We start from the raw sequence: 21370 nt of genomic DNA on the forward strand, positions 1-21370 counted from the left end.
TCCCCTCAAATAAACAAGCAAAACCAATCCAGAAAAGAAAGATCAGGGGAGGGGGGAACTAAATGGAACACAAACGCTAACAAATGAACCTAACAGTATTATGAGTGGATAACATAACCATGATGTGGAAGAAAATAAGTAATTTAGAAATTAGTATTTTGACTGTACATGGTAAGATTAAGACAAAAGGAAGTGTACATAAATGCTACAATAGTCACTAAATGTGTTTCTCATGTGGGTGTATGTTAGTGATTCTGGAACTACTCTCTGTATACCAGAATTGAACAAATAAATATATTGTAGATAGTAAGAACTGAGTTTCTCATTTTGGGACAAGGAGGTTGGAAGTGGGGAAACTAGGAAGGCTAAAATGAACCTTCTGATGTTGGATTGGAATTTGAGTTAATAGAATAAACTCATTATTTGTTTAGTATATAGGCAGATACAGAAATGTAGATGTGTGTATATGAATGGAGCACCCAAATATTGGTTTCTGAACACTGTTCTCCTTTATGAGAAACCCGGGCTTCTTGGAGAGATGATTGATCTTAAGGCTGGTGAAGGGTCAATTCAAGATAAGCCTGGAACATCTCATGGTGCCAGAAAGAAAGGTGCCCCGAAAAAAAATGGGGCATGTCAAAAGGACAGGACACAACCTGAAGAAGCTCCTAATGGCCAAAGCTGAAATAATTTGACCAACAAAATAAAGCATAGCACAAAATAAGCATAATTATAAAATAGAGAATAAAATGAATATCTATAGATCCATATGTTATAATGGAATAGGTTAATAAAGGGGAGAGAAATAACAGATTGTCCTTACAATAGAATAACAATTAATAAATGTAGAAGGAAGGAAGGAAATAGCAAGTCTTCATTAGGCAAATACCAAAGTAGTAATTGTTGTCGATAAAATCCACTGATAGACACTAAAATTAATAAGCAAATGCTTAAGGGAAAACACAGTTTGCATGGTCTCAAAGCATCTGCCCCCCAGAGAAAGATAGTAACTTTCCAGTGGAGAATCTTCAAATGCAAACTTAAGAAATCACGTTTATACCATTTTAGTGGAAAGTTTTTTAAAAGATAGTTTTGGTTAGTTCCATTGAGTATAAGGACAAATGATCTTAAAACAGTGTGTCATTGAGTATGTACTGATTTTTCCTTAATGCTGCCTTTTATGGCCTTATTAAGTTTCCCTGGGCTAAATGAGTATGTTATTTTGACTTTTTAATTTTTTTCTTAGTCTTCCACTTTAGTGTCTTCTTTGGAGGCAAAACTTTCTGAAGTTAAAATACAGACTCACATTGTGGAACAGGAAAACCTCCTTCTAAAAGATGAATTGGAGAAAATGAAACAAGTAAGACTATATATGCAGCTTACATGGGGGCAAGGAGATACATATGGGAGTCATAGAATAACATGTACCAGATTGTCTTTTTTTTTTTTTTGCCATTGAGAGTCCCTTTTACTGAATCCTGTTAATTAGCTTCTCGCTTAGTGAAGTTCAGGGCTTGCAATACAAGTCTAATTTATAAGAGCTCCTATCACTAATTCTCCAAATGTTGTTCTAGTTATATAACTTATGTGTGTTGTAGGCTGACATTCTATTAATATTACTATAAATGAATCCCAGCCACTTCAGTTTAAGAAATGTGTTGCTCTACCTTTGCCCAGCCAGGTGTTAAGGTAATATAAATTTGCCTAAAACACTGGTGACTTTCTTGCTAATAACTTTAATAACTATTCACCCAGATTTGTGAGACCCAGGTTCTCCCTTTTTCTCATAGTGAGTTTGAGGCATTTATCTTGGGCAGAAGAATAGATTCTAGAGCATTATGAGGGATGTGATCTCACCTATGAATTTGGCTTTAAAAAACATTTCAAAGTTTCAAGCAAAGATCTAATTTTAAGTATAATTTTAAGTCCACCTTAAAATTTATATGCTGAACACTGCCAATTTATTCTTTATTCTGAACTTTTCAGTGAGTACATGAATTTCTCAGTTTATGCAATCTTGATATATAATAGGAGAATTTAGTTTTTCCATTTTATTTGTTTCACTGAAGGATTACCTTAATACCATGATATCTTTAGATTATAAAATTCTCTTGTATCTATCCAACCTATGAGCATAAAGGTGTCCTTCTCTGAATGCTGGAATAGAGTCTGTACCACTGGGCATGTTATGTTTGCATTGATCCCTAGTTGACACCCATAAGTCTTGATTTCCTAATAAGATTGTAGACTTGGAATGCGTGTCTCTTCCAGTGCCTAATAGAGTACAGGTACCTAATAGGTGCTTTATAAGAACCTTTTCCAGTCAGATGTTGCTATGAAAGGTATAGCTGTCCTGCCATAGCAGAGGCTGTCAGTCCATATAAACACTCCAGTTAAAAGGCCCTTCTGTGTTATATAAGTATTCCAGGACTGTTATTACCAAATTTATCCTAATTAACTTGGGCATACTTTTCTCCTTTTTCTTTTTCTGTTGTTCAGCCTTTCAGATGATAATGATGGATCCCATGTCCAAGCATGGGAAATGTATGTGCTGTGATTTTGCCAAGCTAGGGATCAAAAGAAAAGGAGCAGAGTTGAGAGTAAAGCAGCATGATCAGGACCTCATTTTGGCACATTTTTCTTGCCTGTGAGCCCTTTTGCTTTTGGTAGGAAGTTGTTCATGGTCCCTGGACTCTTGGATCACAGGAGTAGGATGGTGTCAGCCCACTGTTGCTGCCATACAGAAAGCACATGCTGCTCTGTATGACATAATAATTTCTTGTTCACAAAACAGTTTTGTTTGTATTATCTGTTGCACTGAAAAGAAACATGAATAGCATCAGCAGTAGTCACATGACAGTCTGTAGACATCCAAAATGGTACCAGGCTTTGTGAGGGTCTGGGGATAGGGAGGCAAGATAGTGAGTAAAGGAGAAAAGTCCTTTATTAACCAATGCCCAGGTACATAGATTTTCCTTCATCTTTCTGACTTGTTTAGATTTGTAAATTATGTTGAATTTGTTGCCAGTTGAAGACAAGAGTCAATCCTTAACGTCTGTTTTGTTATACTGTTCCAAAAGACCTTCAGGTAAAATGTTACAAGTGGCCATAAAATCATGACAGTAAATAACTGAAAATTGAAAGCCAGGTGAAGCAGAGGGAAACGGAAAACATATAAACTCTAAAAGTGTAAGAAACAATCAGTCTCTTTAAGGCAGCGTTTGTGGGGGGTGGAGACTGCTCCCGCACACCAAGATGTTTAGCAGTATCTGGGGTCACATTTGGTTTCCACACTGGGTATACGAGGCAGGGAGTTGTGCTACTGGAATCTAATAGGTAATGCCTGGGATGTTGTCAACCATCCTACAGTGCATAGGACAGTCCCCCGTGACAAGGAATTACCTGGCCCTGAGTGTCAGTAGGGCTAAAGTTGGTGATGAAAAGGAACAAAAAGTTTTTGGTTTATCGTGATTCCATAAAATGCAGAGGAAGAAGCAAGTATGTCCATACCAGCAACATTTTCCTAAGCCAGTCAATTTAAGCATCTCCCAAAGTGAAGGGTATGTAAAATGAGCTGAAAAAGACTGATTGATTTATCTTTAAACTTGCCTTTGTGTTGGTTGATACATTATATGTGGTTGATGCCAATTCTGTATTCTTGATTGAAAAAAGGTTTTTTTTTCCTAGTTAAAAAAGAATGAGGAAAATGTTTTGTCATATGTACCCAAGTTAAATTGATGACAGAATGGCAATATGTTATTTATTTTATCCTGAAGGTAAAACAGAAGGCTGGGACCATTACTTAACAATGTCTGGTAGGTTTTGCCTGAGCAGACATTTAGGCAGTCAATTGGAGAATTGAGAGAAGCAGGGAACATTTTCGTCAAAGTTAATTATAGTCCCCTGGAGTTTATATGTCCTTGGAAATAGATAGGGAAATGGCAGCAGCCATGAAAATGTCTATAAATACATTCATGAGATGTGATGGGTGGGCTCATTTGTTTATCCCTTGCAGCTCTGCAGATGTCCTGATCTCTCTGACTTCCAGCAAAAAATTTCTAGTATTCTAAGCCACAATGAAAAACTGCTGAAAGAAAAGGAAGCTCTAAGTGAAGAATTAAATATCTGTGTTGATAAGGTAATAAAAATAAGACTTTACCATCATCATATGGTATGTACCGTAATGAACATTTCTCTAATGCCAGTGGCATATGGGCCCATTGTGTTAGCCTAAAAGTCTCCTGGAACAGCATTTTGCTGGCATTTTGTGACCTTAGAGCTCCTGAAGCCATTAGTTTTTTTCTTTTATTGAAGTATAGTTGATTTAAAATACTGTGTTAGTTTCAGGTATACAACAAAGTGATTTGGCTGTGTGTGTGTGTGTACTTCTTTTTTTGGATTCTTTTCCATTACAGATTATTACAAGATATTGAATATAATTCCCTGTGCTATATAGTAAATCCTTATTTATTTTATATATAATGGTGTATATCTGTTAGTCTCATACTCCTAATTTATCCCTCTCCCACTCTTCCCTTTTGGTAATCGTGTGTTTTCTATGTGTGAGTCTATTTCTGTTTTGTAGTAATAAGTTCATTTTATTACTTTTTTAGATTTCACATATAAGTGATACCATGTAATATTTGTCTTTGTCTGTCTGACTTACTTCACTTGGTATGATAATCTCTTGACCCATCCCTGTGCAGCAAATGGCATTATTTCATTTTTTTATGGCTGAGTAATATACCATGGTGTATATGTATACCACATGTGTATTTATAATCCATAAAAATTTTAGGATTATTTGTTCTAGCTCTGTGTGAAAAAGTCATCAAGAATTTGATAGGGATCACATTAAATCTGTAGATTGCTGAAGCCATGAGTTTAACAGGAGTCTAGTTGTTTAATATATATATTATTAAATACAGTAATATAAAGATTGTCTCATTTTAATAATTATTGCTAAATATATATTAAATATATCACTAGCTTACTTACATATGATATGAATATTATGAATATAATATTATATATATGAATATAATATGAATATAATAATCAGAAATTAACAATCTGAAGCCCATTACATAGTCATTTTTTTTTCTACTATATTTTCCATGCCAAGTCCAGAAACACTGCTTTTGTTACATCTGCCTTAATAGGCACTGTTTTCCTATTGTGGCACATTCTTGGGATTTCTAATTGCCTTCCAGCCCTTCATGTCTCACCCACAAAACATGAAGCAATGAGAAAGAAAAATGGAAATCCCCAAAGAAAAGAGACTCTTCAAAATTAAAGTAGAAAAGAGAGTCAAGGAAACGTTTGTCTTTTACCGTGCCCCAATCTACTATGTAAAGAGATGGTACTTGATCTTCTCGGTGTAAATGGAGGCATATGAGTTGAGGCTAGACATGTTTACAAAAATGCTGTTACCTCTTTTCTTTTCCTGAAACAGTTGGCAAAATCAAGTCTTTTAGAGCACAGAATTGCTACTATGAAGCAAGAACAGAAGTCTTGGGAACACCAGAGTGAAAGCTTAAAGTCACAACTAGTGGCTTCACAGGAAAAGGTAGGTGGACAGTTCTTGTTTCATCCACATAGTTAATTTTTCCCTATATCTTCCAGAAGAACTCCAAGAAATAACGTTCTAAGTGGATGTGGTCTAAAAGGGCCTTAGAATGATTCAATTTAACTAATATTTGACACATGTTACAGTATAATAAAATAATTTGAACAGTGTTTCCCCCAAAGTTCATTATTATGAATTAATCATGAGATTATCTCATCATTGTGAGATTACTTATTTATGAAAGCTTAAGAATAGTGCACAAAAATGACTTATTTCTAATTTAGAATTAGGATTTCTAAGGCAAGTTCATGCCCTATTATAGTTAAAGATATCTATTGACATACCATTTACCAATTTAAATTTTGAAAAATTGAAATATAAATGAGATATTAGCATGGAGTAGGGTTCTACAAAGATATGGTTTTATTTTAAACTGAGAGGTCCTTTGCAAAACAACACAACAGTCTAAAATGTAATTTCTACAAAATTCAGTAAAATTATCTATAGTGATGCCAGCTGGTACTGCCTGGTTCTGTAAGATATCACTTGGTAATATACCAGATGACTGGACCAGCAATACCTTGCTCAAGGTATATTTCATTATTCTCTTAAATATAACGTAACGTCCTGTAAAGATACATAATATCCTGGTTTGCCCTGAGCAACTGAAAAGAGCTGGATATAGTAAGTAGAAACAGAAGGGACTTTGGAGTTCTTTGTCTTAGTTCATTCATACATGCAGATGCTATAGGTGAGACCATGAAGATTTGTTATTTGTTCTCCTGACGTAGGTTCAGAACTTAGAAGACACCCTTCAGAATGTAAACCTACAAATGTCCCGAATTAAATCTGATCTACGGGTGACTCAGCAGGAAAAGGAGGCTTTAAAGCAAGAAGTGATGTCTCTACACAAGCAACTTCAGAATGCCAGTGACAAGGTAATTTCTTTTCTTTATTGAGGTATAACTTTATATAGTAAAATGCACACAGTTCAGTTTATAACTTATTTTTACACATATATATGTATCTATATATAAATGTGTATTTTACCTAGAAATGTGTGTATGTATGTTTGTGTTTGTGTAACCACCTCCTAGCTCAAAATAAAGAACATTTCCAGCACCCAGTAGGCTCTCTTGTGTCCTCTTCAGTTGACAACCCCAAGGGAACGACTTCTCTACCTTCTGCCACCATAGGTTAGGGATGCTTGTTTCTGAACTTCACATAAATGGAACCATAGTGACAAGGTAATTTTTTATATTGTGCAAATCAAAAGACCATGGGTAAAAACATTTTGATATTATAGAAAGTGTCTCATTTTAATATATCACAGTGCTGCTTCATCTGTTTGCAAGTAAATTAAGAACAATATATGTAGACAGCATATTAAAAAGCAGAGACATTACTTTGCCAACAAAGGTCTGTCTAGTCAAGGCTGTGGTTTTTCCAGTAGTCATGTATGGATGTGAGAGTTGGACTATAAAGAAAGCTGAGCACTGAAGAATTGATGCTTTTGAACTGTGGTGTTGGAGGAGACTCTTGAGAGTCCCTTGGACTGCGAGGAGATCCAAAACCAGTCCATCCTAAAGGAAATCAGTCCTGAATATTCTTTGGAAGGACTGATGCTGAAACTGAAACTCTAATACGTTGGCCACCTCATGCAAAGAGCTGTCTCATTGGAAAAGACCCTGATGCTGGGGAAAGATTGAAGGCAGGACAAGGGGATGACAGAGGATGAGATGGTTGGATGGCATCACCGACTCAATGGACATGAGTTTGAGTAAACTCCAGGAGTTGGTGATGGACAGGGAGGCCTGGTGTGCTGCAGTCCATGGGGTCGCAAAGAATCAGACATGACTAAGCGACTGAACTGAATTGATGTATGTCAGCCTTGGGTAGATGTTAAGATTTTGTCCTACCATAAAAATTGGTGCTAAATTCAGCTACTTTATCTCTTGCTGATACTTTTTTTAAACTGTGTTTTTTTTTTTTTTTTTAAATAATAGTTGTTTCCATTTTAAAAAATGACTTTTGGGCTGAAATTTTTCTCAAAATGAGACTGTACCATTTTTTTTCTTTTTCATGTTTTGGCTTGAAAAGCAAAAGGCTTATCTAGTTGTGATACCTAAAAAAAAAAAATTTTAAAGCACCTTTCAGGATCAAAAAAAAAATCACTGTGGTAGCTTAAGGCATATTCCTGAGTTCAAGCCTCAATTATATGGATGATACGTGCTTTGGATTCTAAAAAAGGATATGATTGCATATGTGAAAATGAAAGTAGAGTTTGGCATGTGAACCCTTTCAAGTTAGCCGTGCATTTCAGAGTTCTCTTTGTGTCCTATGTTAACCAAAAGAATGCTTATATGGATTCAAAGCATAACTTCATAAGAATGAGGTAATCTTTAAGGACACTAGTCTCTATGCGCTTGGGTCCTACATGGAACTGGGACTTGCCCTACAATCAGCTTTGCTATTAGATTTGATAGAGCTGTTTTGCCAAAGACCATTTGAAACAGAATTTCCAAACCTTTTTTTAAAATAAAAACTCAAGAATATTGTTTTACTTTTATCTATATATACTAGTGCTCACTCACATTAGAAGACACTCAAAAAAGAAATCGGCTTGTTTTTTAAGGCTTTTCTGTTAATTCTCTCTTAAGAACCGGACCCCAGAAATAGGCACCCATCCATCAGGATTCCATAACCAACAGCAAAGTCTGTCCTGGGACAAGCTGGATCACCTGATGAATGAGGAACAACAGTTACTTTGGCGAGAGAATGACAGAGTCCCAACCATGGTACAGAACACCAAATCGGAACTCATACTCTCCCGGGAGAAGGTAACTTGAAAAGTTGCACGTGGTAGCCTAGGTTTGTAAGTCAATATTTGATATGATTGCAGTGATTCTAGGTAAGGATTTGAGTATTCTGGTGTGGCAGACTTATTTTAAGAATGTATAATTTATCATTTACTTGCAATATAATTTTATCATGGTATGTTTATATACTATTTTTTGTATAAGCAGTTCTATATTAAATCTGTGATTTTATAAATGGAAATTATGTTAACCATATATTCCTCATTCAAATAGGCTAGCCACCAAGACTGGTAGTACAAAAATGGCAAAACTAAACTCAAATCTTGTTGGTTTAACTCCTTGTAAGAGGAAAAGTTGCCCCTCTTTAAAGACGCAGCATTTCAAGGTTAGAATGGTATTTAAAGATCATTTTTTTTTCAGCTGATGTTTAAATTCTTTACCTCTGCTGAGTAGTCAAGCAATTATTTTTTAAATTTATTTTTAATTGAAGGATAATTCCTTTACAGTATTGTGTTAGTTTCTGCCATACATCAATATAAATGAGCAACTATTTGTAACCTATGCTTAAATCTCTCTTTTGAGGAAGAACTCTTAGGAGTCACAGATAGTCACTAGAACTGCTACGCTGTGCCAGAAACTCTGCTATCACTAAAGCTGCAGTGGTGAACAAGACTAAACATGGTCGCTGTCTTCATGGAACTTAGCTGATGTAAATGCACTGTTCAGGTGTGAACAGTCCTGTAGAGTCAGAGGAACTGTCACCCCCTCCACTCCCAAAAGTTATGCTCATGTAGGCACACAGGTGCCCACAGATGACGTCTGTTTGCTTGGCGGCCACATTGCTCTATTGACTCCCAGTGCTTTGGCTGAGCCAGAAGTCCCCTCTTCTCTGTCTGATGCTTATAGTGTTGGATCAGGCTAAAAATAGATTAACCTAGACAGGATCTTTTCAAATTCAAAAAAGTAAGCTTCAAAAATTGGCAGACTTGACTGGAAAAAGCTTTTTTAATACAACAAAACCCAAGCACTGAATAAAAACTTTCATTATGTTAGCTTTTTGTTTTTCCTGACTGGTTGGTTATATTAGCATTTCTTCCCCTTATTGCTGGTTCTTGTTAGGTCCGTCAGCTGGAATCCAACCTTCCTTCTCCTAAGCACCAAAAACATCTAAACTCATCAGGTACTGTGAAGCCCACAGAGCAGGAGAAGTTGAGCTTAAAGAGAGAATGTGAACAGTTTCAAAAGGAGCGATCTCCTACGAATAGGAAGGTGAGTTTTTGAGTTAATACCACGTGCCTATATGCTGACTCTGATGCATCCCTAAATGTATGTTTCTTCCCCTGTGTGCTTCCAAGGAAATGACTGATGGCATATTTTGATTCTTCCTTTTATCTGCACTTTTGTCATCTTGTCAAAGCAGTATCATAGTCCTTTTTGATTGACTGACTGCTAAAAAGGAGCAATTTAAGTTTTCATAAAGAAGATGGTTAATCATCTTCATTAGTATATAAGCCTTTGTAAATTAGTAAAACATATATACCTGAATATTAGGAACATTTTAATTTGGCTAACTATTGCTGTGTAATAAAAAGACAAAACATTCATGTCTCAGTTTCTGTAGGTCAGGAATTTGGAAGCAGCTTAATGGAATGATTTTGGCTCAGGGTCTTTCCTGAGGTTGCTGTCTAGATATTAGCTGAGGCTGCAATATCCAAAGGCTTCACTGATGCTAGAGATCATCCACTTCCAGATTTATTCAGATAACGTGTTAGGAAGAGGCTTCTGTTTTTTGCTGACTGATTGCCAGAGACTCAGTTCCTCACTACCTGGGCCTTTTCTCAGGATGTGGCAATGAGTGATACAAGAGAGAGATTCCAGAAGACCACGATGGAAACTGTAATATGTTTTATAAACCAATCTCAGAAGTCACACAACATCACTTCTGTATTCTATAGGTCACACAGACTAACTCAGGTATAGTGGGGGCAGGGGACCAGGCAAGGGTGTGAGATAGGGATCACTAGGGACCCCTTAGAGGCTGGCTACCACATGGTTAAACCTCTGTAACACGATTCCGTTTGCTTTGTATTCTTTGTTCCATGAAGTCTGAGTTCTAGACCAGTGTTATTGTGGGAGTTCTTGCTACTTGTTTTCCTTTCTTTCTTTTTCTAAACTAAAACTCAAGAGTTTTCACTACAGGCACACCTTGGAGATATTCCGGGTTCAGTTCCAGACAACCACAATAAAGTAAGTCACACAAATTTTTTAGTTTCCCAGTGCAAATAAAATTATGGTTCTGTAATTATGTCATTTAAAGTCTAGGTTATATTCAAGTAAACTTTTCAGAAAGATGTTGGGTTTCATCCAGCTGCTCACCAAGGGGAAAGTCTAATGATAGGTTTTAAAATAACGATGAATTTAATTTAAGTGTGCCTGGAAAGTGTATACTGAATTCCATTTAACAGTTCTTACTACTCTTCTCAGCTCTTTTGATGGAGGCCAAGATTAGCATTCTAGAATTGTATCATATGTTTTCTACTTAGCAATATTCTGAATCCTTGAGTGTCCTCTAGCTCATTAGATTCTCATAAGATCCTGTACCAAAGAGAATTCCAAAAGTGGATCCTCATAAAATTTTCAAATTTCTCTTTAAAACTGAGGAAAAAGTTAAATAAATCAGGTTTTGTGTACTCTGTTTTCAGACATTTTTCCCTACTGCAGATCTATAGGAGATGATCATGATATCAGTTCAGTGAAATACCAGCATTTAAAAACATTTTTATTATAGTTTCTTTACAATGTTGTGACATCTTTAATAAAATATACTATAAAATATCAGAGTGCGTGGCTTATAGTAGGGATAAGTATTATTTCATGGAAGTTTTCTTTTAGTGATATATACTTACACCTGATTATGCATGTATATGTACATGTGGGGGTGTGGGGGTGTACTGGGTTGCAAGATAAAATGTATTTTGTACAGTGAGTGGCATTGAAGTTTGAAAGCTACCTGCCTTAGGACTCTGTTCTATGTGAGGAGTGGTGATTAAAGCTAGACTACTTAAATATAATCAGTGCACTGAATTATTTGTTCTTTTCCCTTGATGAATGAACTCAGCTTTCTTCCAAGAGTTGAGATTTCTGATTAGTGTAAATTTGTCAAAAAAGGTAGAGCAATTCAGGTTGTTTTCTTTTTTTTAAGGGAGTTTTATGTTTTTCAACAGGTTAGTCAGATAAAATCCCTTGAACGAGAATTAGAAACAATTCATCTGGAAAATGAAGGCCTGAAAAAGAAACAAGTAAAACTGGATGAACAGCTAATGGAGGTAAGTTTTTAAGGCAAATGACCTTAGCTATGAAGAATATTTTAATCCATGAATGACCCATTTGTTGAGAGAGGCTAGCATAGCATTAAATTTCTATTACGAAAACAGTGAAAATCTAAGTACATTGCCAAGCTGGACTCTTTGGTTTGTCTTACCAAGTTTGATAAATATTTTTGCTAATTACACAGCTGTAGGAATATATACTGCTTCACAGAAGAAGGAATAATAATAATAATGTTGACCATCCTAAAATGCAAGGACCTGTGCCTCAACAAATTCAAGTGGCAGGGACTCTGTCCAGTACTAACCTAGAGGTTCAGAGCTCTCTCATCAATGCTGTGGTTTTAATAGTTTCCTGATACCTCCCCCAGTGTAGTGTTTTATAGATGTGATATGCTCTGTTACAACCTATTCAGTTAGGAAGTACATTCAGGGAGTTTAAGAGCATTAGCATTTAGACATTTAATTTTCAAGTGTTGCCATTGTTCATTTCTACATTTGTAACTCAGCACTGCCTTGGGAGAGGTACATCTGTTAAATATGAAAGTGGATTTGTAAAACTTGTCATCTTGGACGTTGAGTTTCTAGTCTAATAGATTGCTTTCTGAACACCAAGTGCAATTATAGGATGTAAAACAATTTATGTAAAATCTCCCTTAATAAGTAAAAATTTCATTGAGGTACTTTACTTTGGGTAATAAAAATATTAGTTAGTCCAGCATTTAATGACCTGTAACATTATATAAGGTAGAGAGGTATGGGTAGAAAATCTTTCTGTGCTCTTAAAAGTTCTGTGTATACAAATATTTTAAAGCCAGAATTATAGGAAGAGAGATATGTAAGTATTTTCTTTCATGAAGCTGAACATATGCAAAGATAAGTTTCAATAGATGCTTGGTTTTTAAATATGAAATATGGGCAAACATATCACATTTACATTTAAATGACCACTAAGATTTCTGTCAATTTTATGTTCTCTGATTTATCTACTAATAGAGAGATTAGTGACACTATAAAGAATGAAATCCAGACCATTTTTGCTTTTCCTTCTGCATATAATAAATGTGTTTATTAAAACTTTGAGCTGCAGTCTGTGTTTAGGTGTAGATATGCTTTTCTGAGGAAATAATTATATACTCTAATGAATGAGAGATCTGAAGCCACACATGACATGTCTAGTACCCAATTGGAAAGTAACAGGGTATACTTAATCTCTGTTAGATCCTCTCCAAATGCTCTTCCAACAGGCTGTGCCTTCTCCCACCTGCTCTCTTTGGCCTCATATTCCCCCTTCTCTCCCAATCATACATTACATGATTAGTCATCATAAGCAATTTCCCCTCATTACTTTTCCCCCTGATCTGGTAGTAAATATTTGGTAATGGATGAGGGAAATTGAGTGTTCTTGGCACTGGAGCTGAAAAAAGAAAAAGTGTGAATTTTTAATTGGAACACTGTAAAGAACATCTCATACACTATTCTAATGAAACTTCTGTTGAAATAAGACTGAGCTGTGAACTCTGTGCAGACATATAATTCAATTCTTTAGCAGCTTTATTAAATGTAATTCACACACTACACAATTCATTCATTTAAAGTGTCTAATTCAGCGATTTGGGTATATGACATTGTGTTTTAATTTATACTGTGTATATATATATATAGAAATTATATATATGAATGATTAAAATGGCAAATTTTGTTAAGTGGCATTCAGTGGCATTAATTACATTCACAATGTTCTACAACTGTCACCACTACTTCTAAAACCTTTTCATCACCCCAAACAGAAACTTTAACCATTAAGCAATAACTCTTCATTTCCCCTTCCCACTGGACCTATAAATTGGATTTTTATTTATGCTGTGCTATCTAAAGATTAGGCCAAATTTGAGGACGTTCAGTGGTTTTTCACACCATTTTTTTTGCCCAGCTCATCAGGGGATAGGTACATTGTTCTCACTCCAGCATGGATTCTCATCAGGTTTGGGGGAGGGGCAGTAGGCAGGCAGGGAGATATTCCTACATCAGAATCTTTGGTATCAAGGAATTTAGGGAAAGCTTTCTAGGTGATTCTATCTGATGTATGCACTCCCTTGGGGGAAGGAATTTCTTCTCATCCCTATAGGATAGTTTAAAATCACTGATTAATATAACACATACCCTTACCCCAGGGCAATTAAAGATCCCAAATTATTAGACCAGGAAATGGAAGAATTTGCCTCCCACTCCATGGTTTTTTCAACTATATGAGGTAAAGTTCTATAAACAATTTGTTTTGAACACCTAAAAAAAAAAGTTACAGACTGTTAGCAGTTCTTATAGTCTGATGTGTACCTCTGATAGCCAATAGTTCAGACACTTGAACAACAAAAATGTTTTATAGTTTATATCCTGCATCTCCACAAGGCAAGGTATTTAAAATCAGGTCTATTCCATACTGCACTTGAAATCTTCTGAATTATTATATTGGAATGAATGGAGGTAAAGAAGCAAGCTCATAAACCAACCAAATTACAATAGATGAGGAAGTGGCTGCCAAATTAAGAGCTGTTTGACATTTTAATATCTGTAAAATTTATATACAGAGAACTGTAGATGTTGGTCTTTTTAAGTTTATACTGACTAGAGCATATGTGTTAAGGTATGTAGTATACCCTGTTTTGTGCTGTTCTTTCTCTTTATAACTCATATTTTCTTTCTCTTTTATAACTCCTGCAATTCTCTTTTTTGTTTTATCTGTGGCTAACCTGTACCTAGAACTCTGTGGTTGGAACTATCAGAGAAGGGTGCAGTTCTCTGCCTGAGATAGTGTGTGAAGGTAGAACATTCTCTTTCAATGAATTTCATAGCATGGAGACATCTCATTAAACCCCTTATTCATGTAATCATTTCTACTACTATGAGAGTTAATACATACTTAAGAGCCAATATTCAAATTCATTTAACTCTGGAATATATCTGTTTACATTTCCATTAGGATTTTCTTCAGTATTTAAAGACGTGGTGAAGAAAATCATCCCACTGATAGAAAATCAGGGGATCATAAAGTGGTGGGTTTTCTAAATCTATAACTAGAAATATTTCAAAATGGGTAATACCCCACCTCAGAAATTTAAATTTAAGGAAATGGATAGTGGCTCTGAAGTTTCATGATAACATTTAATTCTAGTTGTATCTTAGAGGGCCTTTTTCCCTTCTCACATGCCTGGGGGTGCTTCCTCATGAGTTTAGTACTTGGTCATATTTGTTGCATGTCTTCCATTGAACTCTGTGTCTGCTGAATGTGTCCACAGATGTGAAGTGGCATGCTTCACTGACCAAATGCAGTGCCTTCTTTCCCTTGCCCCACATTTGATTGGCATGTGATACACATACCATTTCCTCATTGTCTTGAATAAATCCTTTAATTCCATGTACTTCAATTCCCAAATATTCTGGAATATCACCTTATGTCCTAGAATTGCCTGTCTGATAAACTAAGATAGATTAAAATAATTTGATATGCAAGATGAGATTCTCAAAACAAATTGCTAACTTAGAAAAAAAGTAGTCATTGAACTGCTTTTAAGAATCTTTGTGGGGAATTCTCTGGTGGTCCAGTGGCTAAGACTCTGTGCTCCTGATACAAGGGGGCGGGGTTCAATCCCTGGTTAGGGAACTAGATCCCACATGCCACAACTAAGACTCTCTGCAGCCAAATAAGTAAAAATAAATGTGTTTGTTTTTTTTTTAAAGAATCTTTATGAATGGTAAGTGGCAAAACTGTAAAGCATAACCTCTTTCTACCCTTTGCCTATTCCACCTTTTTTTTTTTAAACAGGGATAATTAAATGTTCTAGTGTAGGAAGAAAAAAGGAAAATCCAGACATAGGTGCACCATGTACCTCATGTTTTATTGTCACTTAAGATTGAGGAAGTACACTGTAAGTCTAAAACTTTTAAGGCCTGCTTATTCATTAAATGTATTACCTCCTAAGCAAAATGATTTTTATTTTTACTTGGGATCATGTGCTGCCTGTTTTCAAGTTATCAGTAAGTCTGAGAGGCCATTAATGAATCCGTAGACTTCCTTTCTCTCTGCCTGCTACTTTCAAGGCATGGTAGCTGACTAGGGCTTTGCTCTTATTCTCCAGATGCAGCACCTGAGGTCCACTATGATGCTTAGCCCATCCCCTCATGCTTGGGAACTGCAACTGCTCCAGCAGCAGGCCTGTCCAGTGGTTCCCAGGGAGCATTTTCTGCAGCTTCAACACCAGCTGCTGCAGGCAGAAAGAATAAACCAGTGCCTGCAGGAGGAACTTGAAAATAGGACTTCTGAAACCAACACACCACAGGTATGATGATCTTTTTCTAATAGTAAACACAGATCACCTAGTTTAATTTTACCTATTTGGAAGTTATATCAGTTCAAAGGTGGGGATGAAGAATCTGTCTTTTGTCAGTTACACCTTACCTGAATTACAAATCCACAGAAGTGCAGTGCTGTTTGGGCTTTGGTCTTGGTTTTTGCAGTGCTACTTTTGAGCTCTCAGCTGCTAAGCTGGGTAATTAAGAGTTCTGGGTCTCATGCAAGTTGCTAAGCGATGATGAAGTGTCAGGCTCACTTGAGCATACTGTGCAATTGACCTAACATTCTTGTCTGATGCCAAAAATGTTACAGAATCCAAGTGCAACTCTCGGATATGTATTACTAACAAAGCATCCTGGGTTTTCTTGTACTAGAGGGGTGTGGCCTGCTAAGTTCCTTGGAATTCACAAATGGGGACTTTTCACAACTATTAAAGTAGAATGTGTCATCGGTGACTTTTTTAAGTTGACATAATTCATTTAGCTTATTTTTTAAATGATCTAGTTTGAAAAACTTTTTTTAAGAAAATAAAGATCTTCCTCTTCCCTTTGAATTAGCATTATCCTAGCTCACCTCCAGACACAATCTTACATTACCTAAGTTTTCAAATAGTTAAATTTTCTTTTTAGTGCTTCATTCATGATTCTCTTCTTTCAGAAGTCTCTTAATTCTTCCTCAGAATTAGGAATAAAATTAAAAACATTCCTTAATTTGCAGAATTCTAGATTAGTTAATTCTAGGTTGGATAACTCTTCTTCTGTTTCAAAATTTACCTTGCCTCTCAGGTGACATTTGACAAGGAATTTTCCAACTCTTTTTCTGTAATCTGGTCACAGTTGCTTTGCAAAGTCATATTGGCACCATAATTGTACATTGGAGCAATTTTGTTTTCTTTGCCTACTAGTATATATCTATCTTTTGCATGATGTAGTCGTCATCTGTTCTTTCTAACAAAGGCTTAAAATCCATGTTTTTGGAAGCTTCCTACATTCAGTTTCCAAATACTAAAAGTTAATTCCAGAAGTAACATTGTGATGGTAGGTATTGGACAGATGCTTCAACTCTTCATTATAGACGTGAATCATAAAACTTGACCTCAGTTTTTAATAGACATTTTAAATCAAATGATCGAACTAAGATCCTACTCATTACTCTCTCATATATACTACTTTTAAAACATGCTCCTCCCAACCCACCTACCAGTGTTTAAAAGTAAAAAGTATCCCTTTACTTCAATTACTTGAGGATTAGATAGACAAAAACTGTTAAGATTTTGTATTTAAAAAGAGAGAATTTCTCCAGCCAGATGGCAGAGTGGACTGCTTATTGCTCTCAAGAGAAGGTGCTGGCAGGCTCTCTCTGTTTCTGGTAACTGAGCTGACACCGATTTTAAGAATACAGAATGTTGTTAGAATCTGCATGTTGTCTCTGTGTGTGGAGTGATGTGATTTCGTCTGCCTTGTGTTGCTTCGCTTGCATATGTAGTATTGATGTGTGCTTTTAAAAATTGTTTGCATTATAAATGTGTGAATTTAGATTCCCCCCAAAAGCATAATCTTGACATCAGGGTGAAGTGTACCACTTGCCTTCTTTCTCTAGGCCTTGCTACCGGAGCAGCGAGCAGTGCACGCAGATTCCTACAGAAGGATTGGGCACCTGTGAAAACTGGGCTGTTATTGATGGCATTTCTTACCATGGCAGATACTCAAATGCACACACCCACACACACCACACAAATATAGACATAAGCTGAGAAATGTTTTGGAAACAAGTGCTCTTTTAAGTTTTATTATTATTATTAAGCCTTTGCAGTATTATGTTTCTTATTTATGTGAATCAAATTCACAAATTTCAGCTTGTTACACTTAAAGAGAATGAATTTGAGATTCTTGAAAGGATGTGAATTTTGTGAATCAAATTCACAAATTTCAGCCTGTTGCACTTAATTATTTATATCATCTAAAGAGTGTGGATTTGAGATTCTTGAAAGGATGTATTCTATATATTTTCTTATTCCATACATTGTAAATATTTTTAACAAAAGGTACTGCTTTTATATATGGAATTTAAAGAAAATCAGGATTATTTATACTGTTTTATATAAGATGTATAATACTTTTTTGACAGGAAAAAGGAAATTTTTGATGAAATAAAATAAATTTTAAATATATGACTGCTTTTGTTTTTCCTCTTTCCCCACTCTTTTGCTATGCCCCATGTTCTTTGAATTAATTATCCAAGTTTTTTGCTTTGTTTTGCTTTTTCTTTTTTTTTTAAGGCAAGTGAAAATCTGGCATTTTCCTTTTATGTTTGAATTTTATACCTTTTAAAATATAGGATTTTTAGATGCTCTTAGGACCTGGTTTCTTGAAACTTCTGCATTCATCTTTTGCCTACTACAGTTTTTATCTTTAAATTAGTTGCATGGCTTAGTTGTTTCTTTTATGTTTGAATAAATGCTATTATTTAACACACAAACAAATGTTGGCTTTCACCTCACATTTGGTCACTCTTTGTGTTTTTTAAAGGACACTTTGGGGTATATTTTTAAGGACAGGTTATGCCATCAGCTACTAACATCTGAGTCTTGCTTAAACATTTGAAGAACCTTTTAAAATCTGAAATTCTTTATGTGAACATTTTGGTAGACTGGGAGAAGGGGTAGTCAGTTGCACTCTAAATCTTGTTCTAGGTCCCTCTGCACTCCAAAACCCACACACATCTTAATCCATCACTGTTGTATAAGGAGAGGAGGAGAAGCCAGCATCCTTTTTCTGCCCTATTGTTTCATCTAGGAGCTCTTTATGGGGAGAAAATTTTCAGTTTTAAATATATTCTAATGATAAGTCCATCCTCCAATTCAGGTATTTGCTCCACATTGACAAGTCAAATTGGGAAACCAATAATTAGAAGAACTAGTGGGCAGAGGCTACTAGAAACACTAACACCCTCACAGTAACCAGCCATTTCGAAAATAAAACAGACACACATACTGCAAGCTGATTGGAAATGTTAGGTGATCCTGAATAAACTCAGTTTTTATTCATTTTGTTGTTGAAAGTCCCACAGTATTGCAAAGACCCAAATCACAGATGAAAGGTTGATAACCATCTTTTAATTTACTTTGGATACCTATTTTACTGTAATAAGTACACACAGATCTTAAGTATTGGTTTTAAGACTTTTGCTTTATCTCGGGGGAAGGTGGTAGCACAGGTAAGATTGTTTTTTTTTATCTTTGATTCTTTCTCTGATAGGGTTACCTTTCTAACCTGTGCAACCCATGCAGTGTTCAGAACTCCCATTTCATCAGAAATCCACCCTTGCTATTCAAAAGCAAACATTCGCTGTCCTTTCTCTAGGCATCTTATGGGGAAAATTAACTACTAGTGCTTTCTCATGGCATGATTTTCAAATAACAATACAATTTTTTTTCTTTTCCTTCAGGGAAACCAGGAATACCTGGTAACTGTCATGGAGGAACGAATGTTGGAAGTTGAACAGAAATTGAAACTGGTGAAAAGGCTTCTTCAGGAGAAAGTGAATCAGCTCAAAGAACAAGTGAGCTTCCCAGGTCATCTCTACCCACCCATCTCACCTTCTGCTTTAATTCCAGTTTTACTTTCCTTTATTGCTACTAACTTGCTAACTTTTATTGTCTAATAAAGACAAACTCTATTATAAACTCCTAAATTAGAAGAATTTAGGAGTCACTGTTCCCCATACCACTTCAAAAATATGAATTCTGTATTCTACATTGTTTTTTCCAAAGTTCTTTTGACTCATATGTTTGTCTACAATTTTTTAAATGTATATTTGCTAACAGTGACTCATGGACCTAAAGCATTTCTAATGAGGTTCAATCCAAATTGAATTTTTATAGACTTTTTTTGCCCCAAATAAACAGAAAGTTTATATTTGTTAAAAAAAAGGGGGGGGGGATAATAAGTGTAACTTTAGCTTTCTTATTTGCAACAACTATGACAGCCTCAAAATCTAACTTGTGGCTATAGCCAGACCCCAAAAGGCTGTGTTTTGAATCAGAATCTGGACTCTCAAATTCAGGATCACCAAGTAGGCTAATCTTTTTCTCTTGCTGGCAGCAAGTGTGGCCTGAGTGCTTATAAATTATTTGTGCATCCACTGAAGAGACATAACAGAAAGGATTACTTTCTAGGGAATTGTATAACCTCTCTGGAATCTGAGATTGAGACAAACTGTGGCAGGGGGTAAGAGGGTAGAAACTGCCCAACCTGGATTTTTAGACATGTAGAATCAGAAGAATAATCCCAAGGGAATGGTGGACAGGAACTTTCCTGTGTCCTAAATCTTAATACACAGAATGGAGAGAAAGAGAAAGTCCTGTACTTACATTTATTGATTCAGTCCCTTACTCATTTATTCAACACATAGTCACTACATGCCAGGTTCTGTTCCAAGTACTAGAAATACAGCAAAATCCCTGCCCATATGGAGTGTAGTTCACCTACATGGTACTGACCATTTGGCAGTACTTTCAGTAGCAGTTCAAAAACAAAGAAAATGGGTAACATGGGGTGTGGACATCTACAAACACTTTGGCATTAACAGTTCATCCTGTTCTGGGAGAAGCAAAAAAAACAAATGAGAGAGAGGGAAAAGTAGACAGTGGAGGGTCTTAGTGCTAAGCCACAGGAGTTTGGATTTTGTTGTGTACTGGATAAGAGTCACTGAAGTGTTTTTTAATGGGAGGGAAAGAGGAAAGGTTATACACTAAAACAGTTTAATGGAAAATAATGTTAGGTGTGTGTGTGTTTTTTTTTTTAATAATGTTAGTTTTATGTTAAACTTGCCAGTCACCTAGGTTCTGGGCTTCCATGTGATAGTCGTTAGCATTGCTCTTTGAAATGCTATTATGTAAATTAGTTAGCCAAGCCTTAAGTTTTCTTTATTACCTTAAACCTTCATACTTGTAGATGCATTGCCTGAAACTGGGTGTAAAATGAGGAGTTAAAGGTATAATGAGGGAAAGGGGATTGGAAGATATTAACTTAAGGAGACCAAAAATCAAATTATTCTAATACTGCTGAAGAGTGTTCCCACCCTAACCAAGACTATATATTCTAACCATAAAGATTAGAATATCTCTTCTAGACAAGGTTTTATTTTAAAAGGAAGTAACTGCTGAATCTTTGTGTTATAATACATGAGCTACATTTAGTAGGTTGTATGTAGTAGTTATGAACAGGAGACAAGCATCTATTGTTAATAACAGGTAAACAGTTCACAACCTCAGAAATTTAAATTATAAAAGTATTGTGATATT

General features: G+C 35.7%; 1 protein-coding gene across 7 annotated transcripts in view; it reads left to right on the plus strand.

The window, feature by feature from the left end:
• The window catches only part of NIN (ninein), a 101062-nt gene that overhangs the window by 75718 nt on the left and 3974 nt on the right, over positions 1–21370 (plus strand). For 3 of the 7 annotated variants that reach the window (XM_061157388.1, XM_061157387.1, XM_061157391.1), the window contains 10 exons: positions 1247–1360; positions 4016–4138; positions 5456–5569; positions 6361–6507; positions 8230–8409; positions 9508–9657; positions 10588–10635; positions 11613–11714; positions 15851–16051; positions 19513–19626. In XM_061157388.1, coding sequence (XP_061013371.1) covers positions 1247–1360; positions 4016–4138; positions 5456–5569; positions 6361–6507; positions 8230–8409; positions 9508–9657; positions 10588–10635; positions 11613–11714; positions 15851–16051; positions 19513–19626 — 1293 coding nt within the window. Of the gene's footprint in view, positions 1–1246; positions 1361–4015; positions 4139–5455; positions 5570–6360; positions 6508–8229; positions 8410–9507; positions 9658–10587; positions 10636–11612; positions 11715–15850; positions 16052–17664; positions 18214–19512; positions 19627–21370 lie in introns of those variants that run through there. The other 4 variants (XM_061157390.1, XM_061157393.1, XM_061157392.1 and 1 more) reach the window with 3 other exon arrangements.

This window comes from Dama dama, chromosome 12 (genome assembly GCF_033118175.1).
Source record: "Dama dama isolate Ldn47 chromosome 12, ASM3311817v1, whole genome shotgun sequence".
NCBI lineage: Eukaryota > Metazoa > Chordata > Mammalia > Artiodactyla > Cervidae > Dama > Dama dama.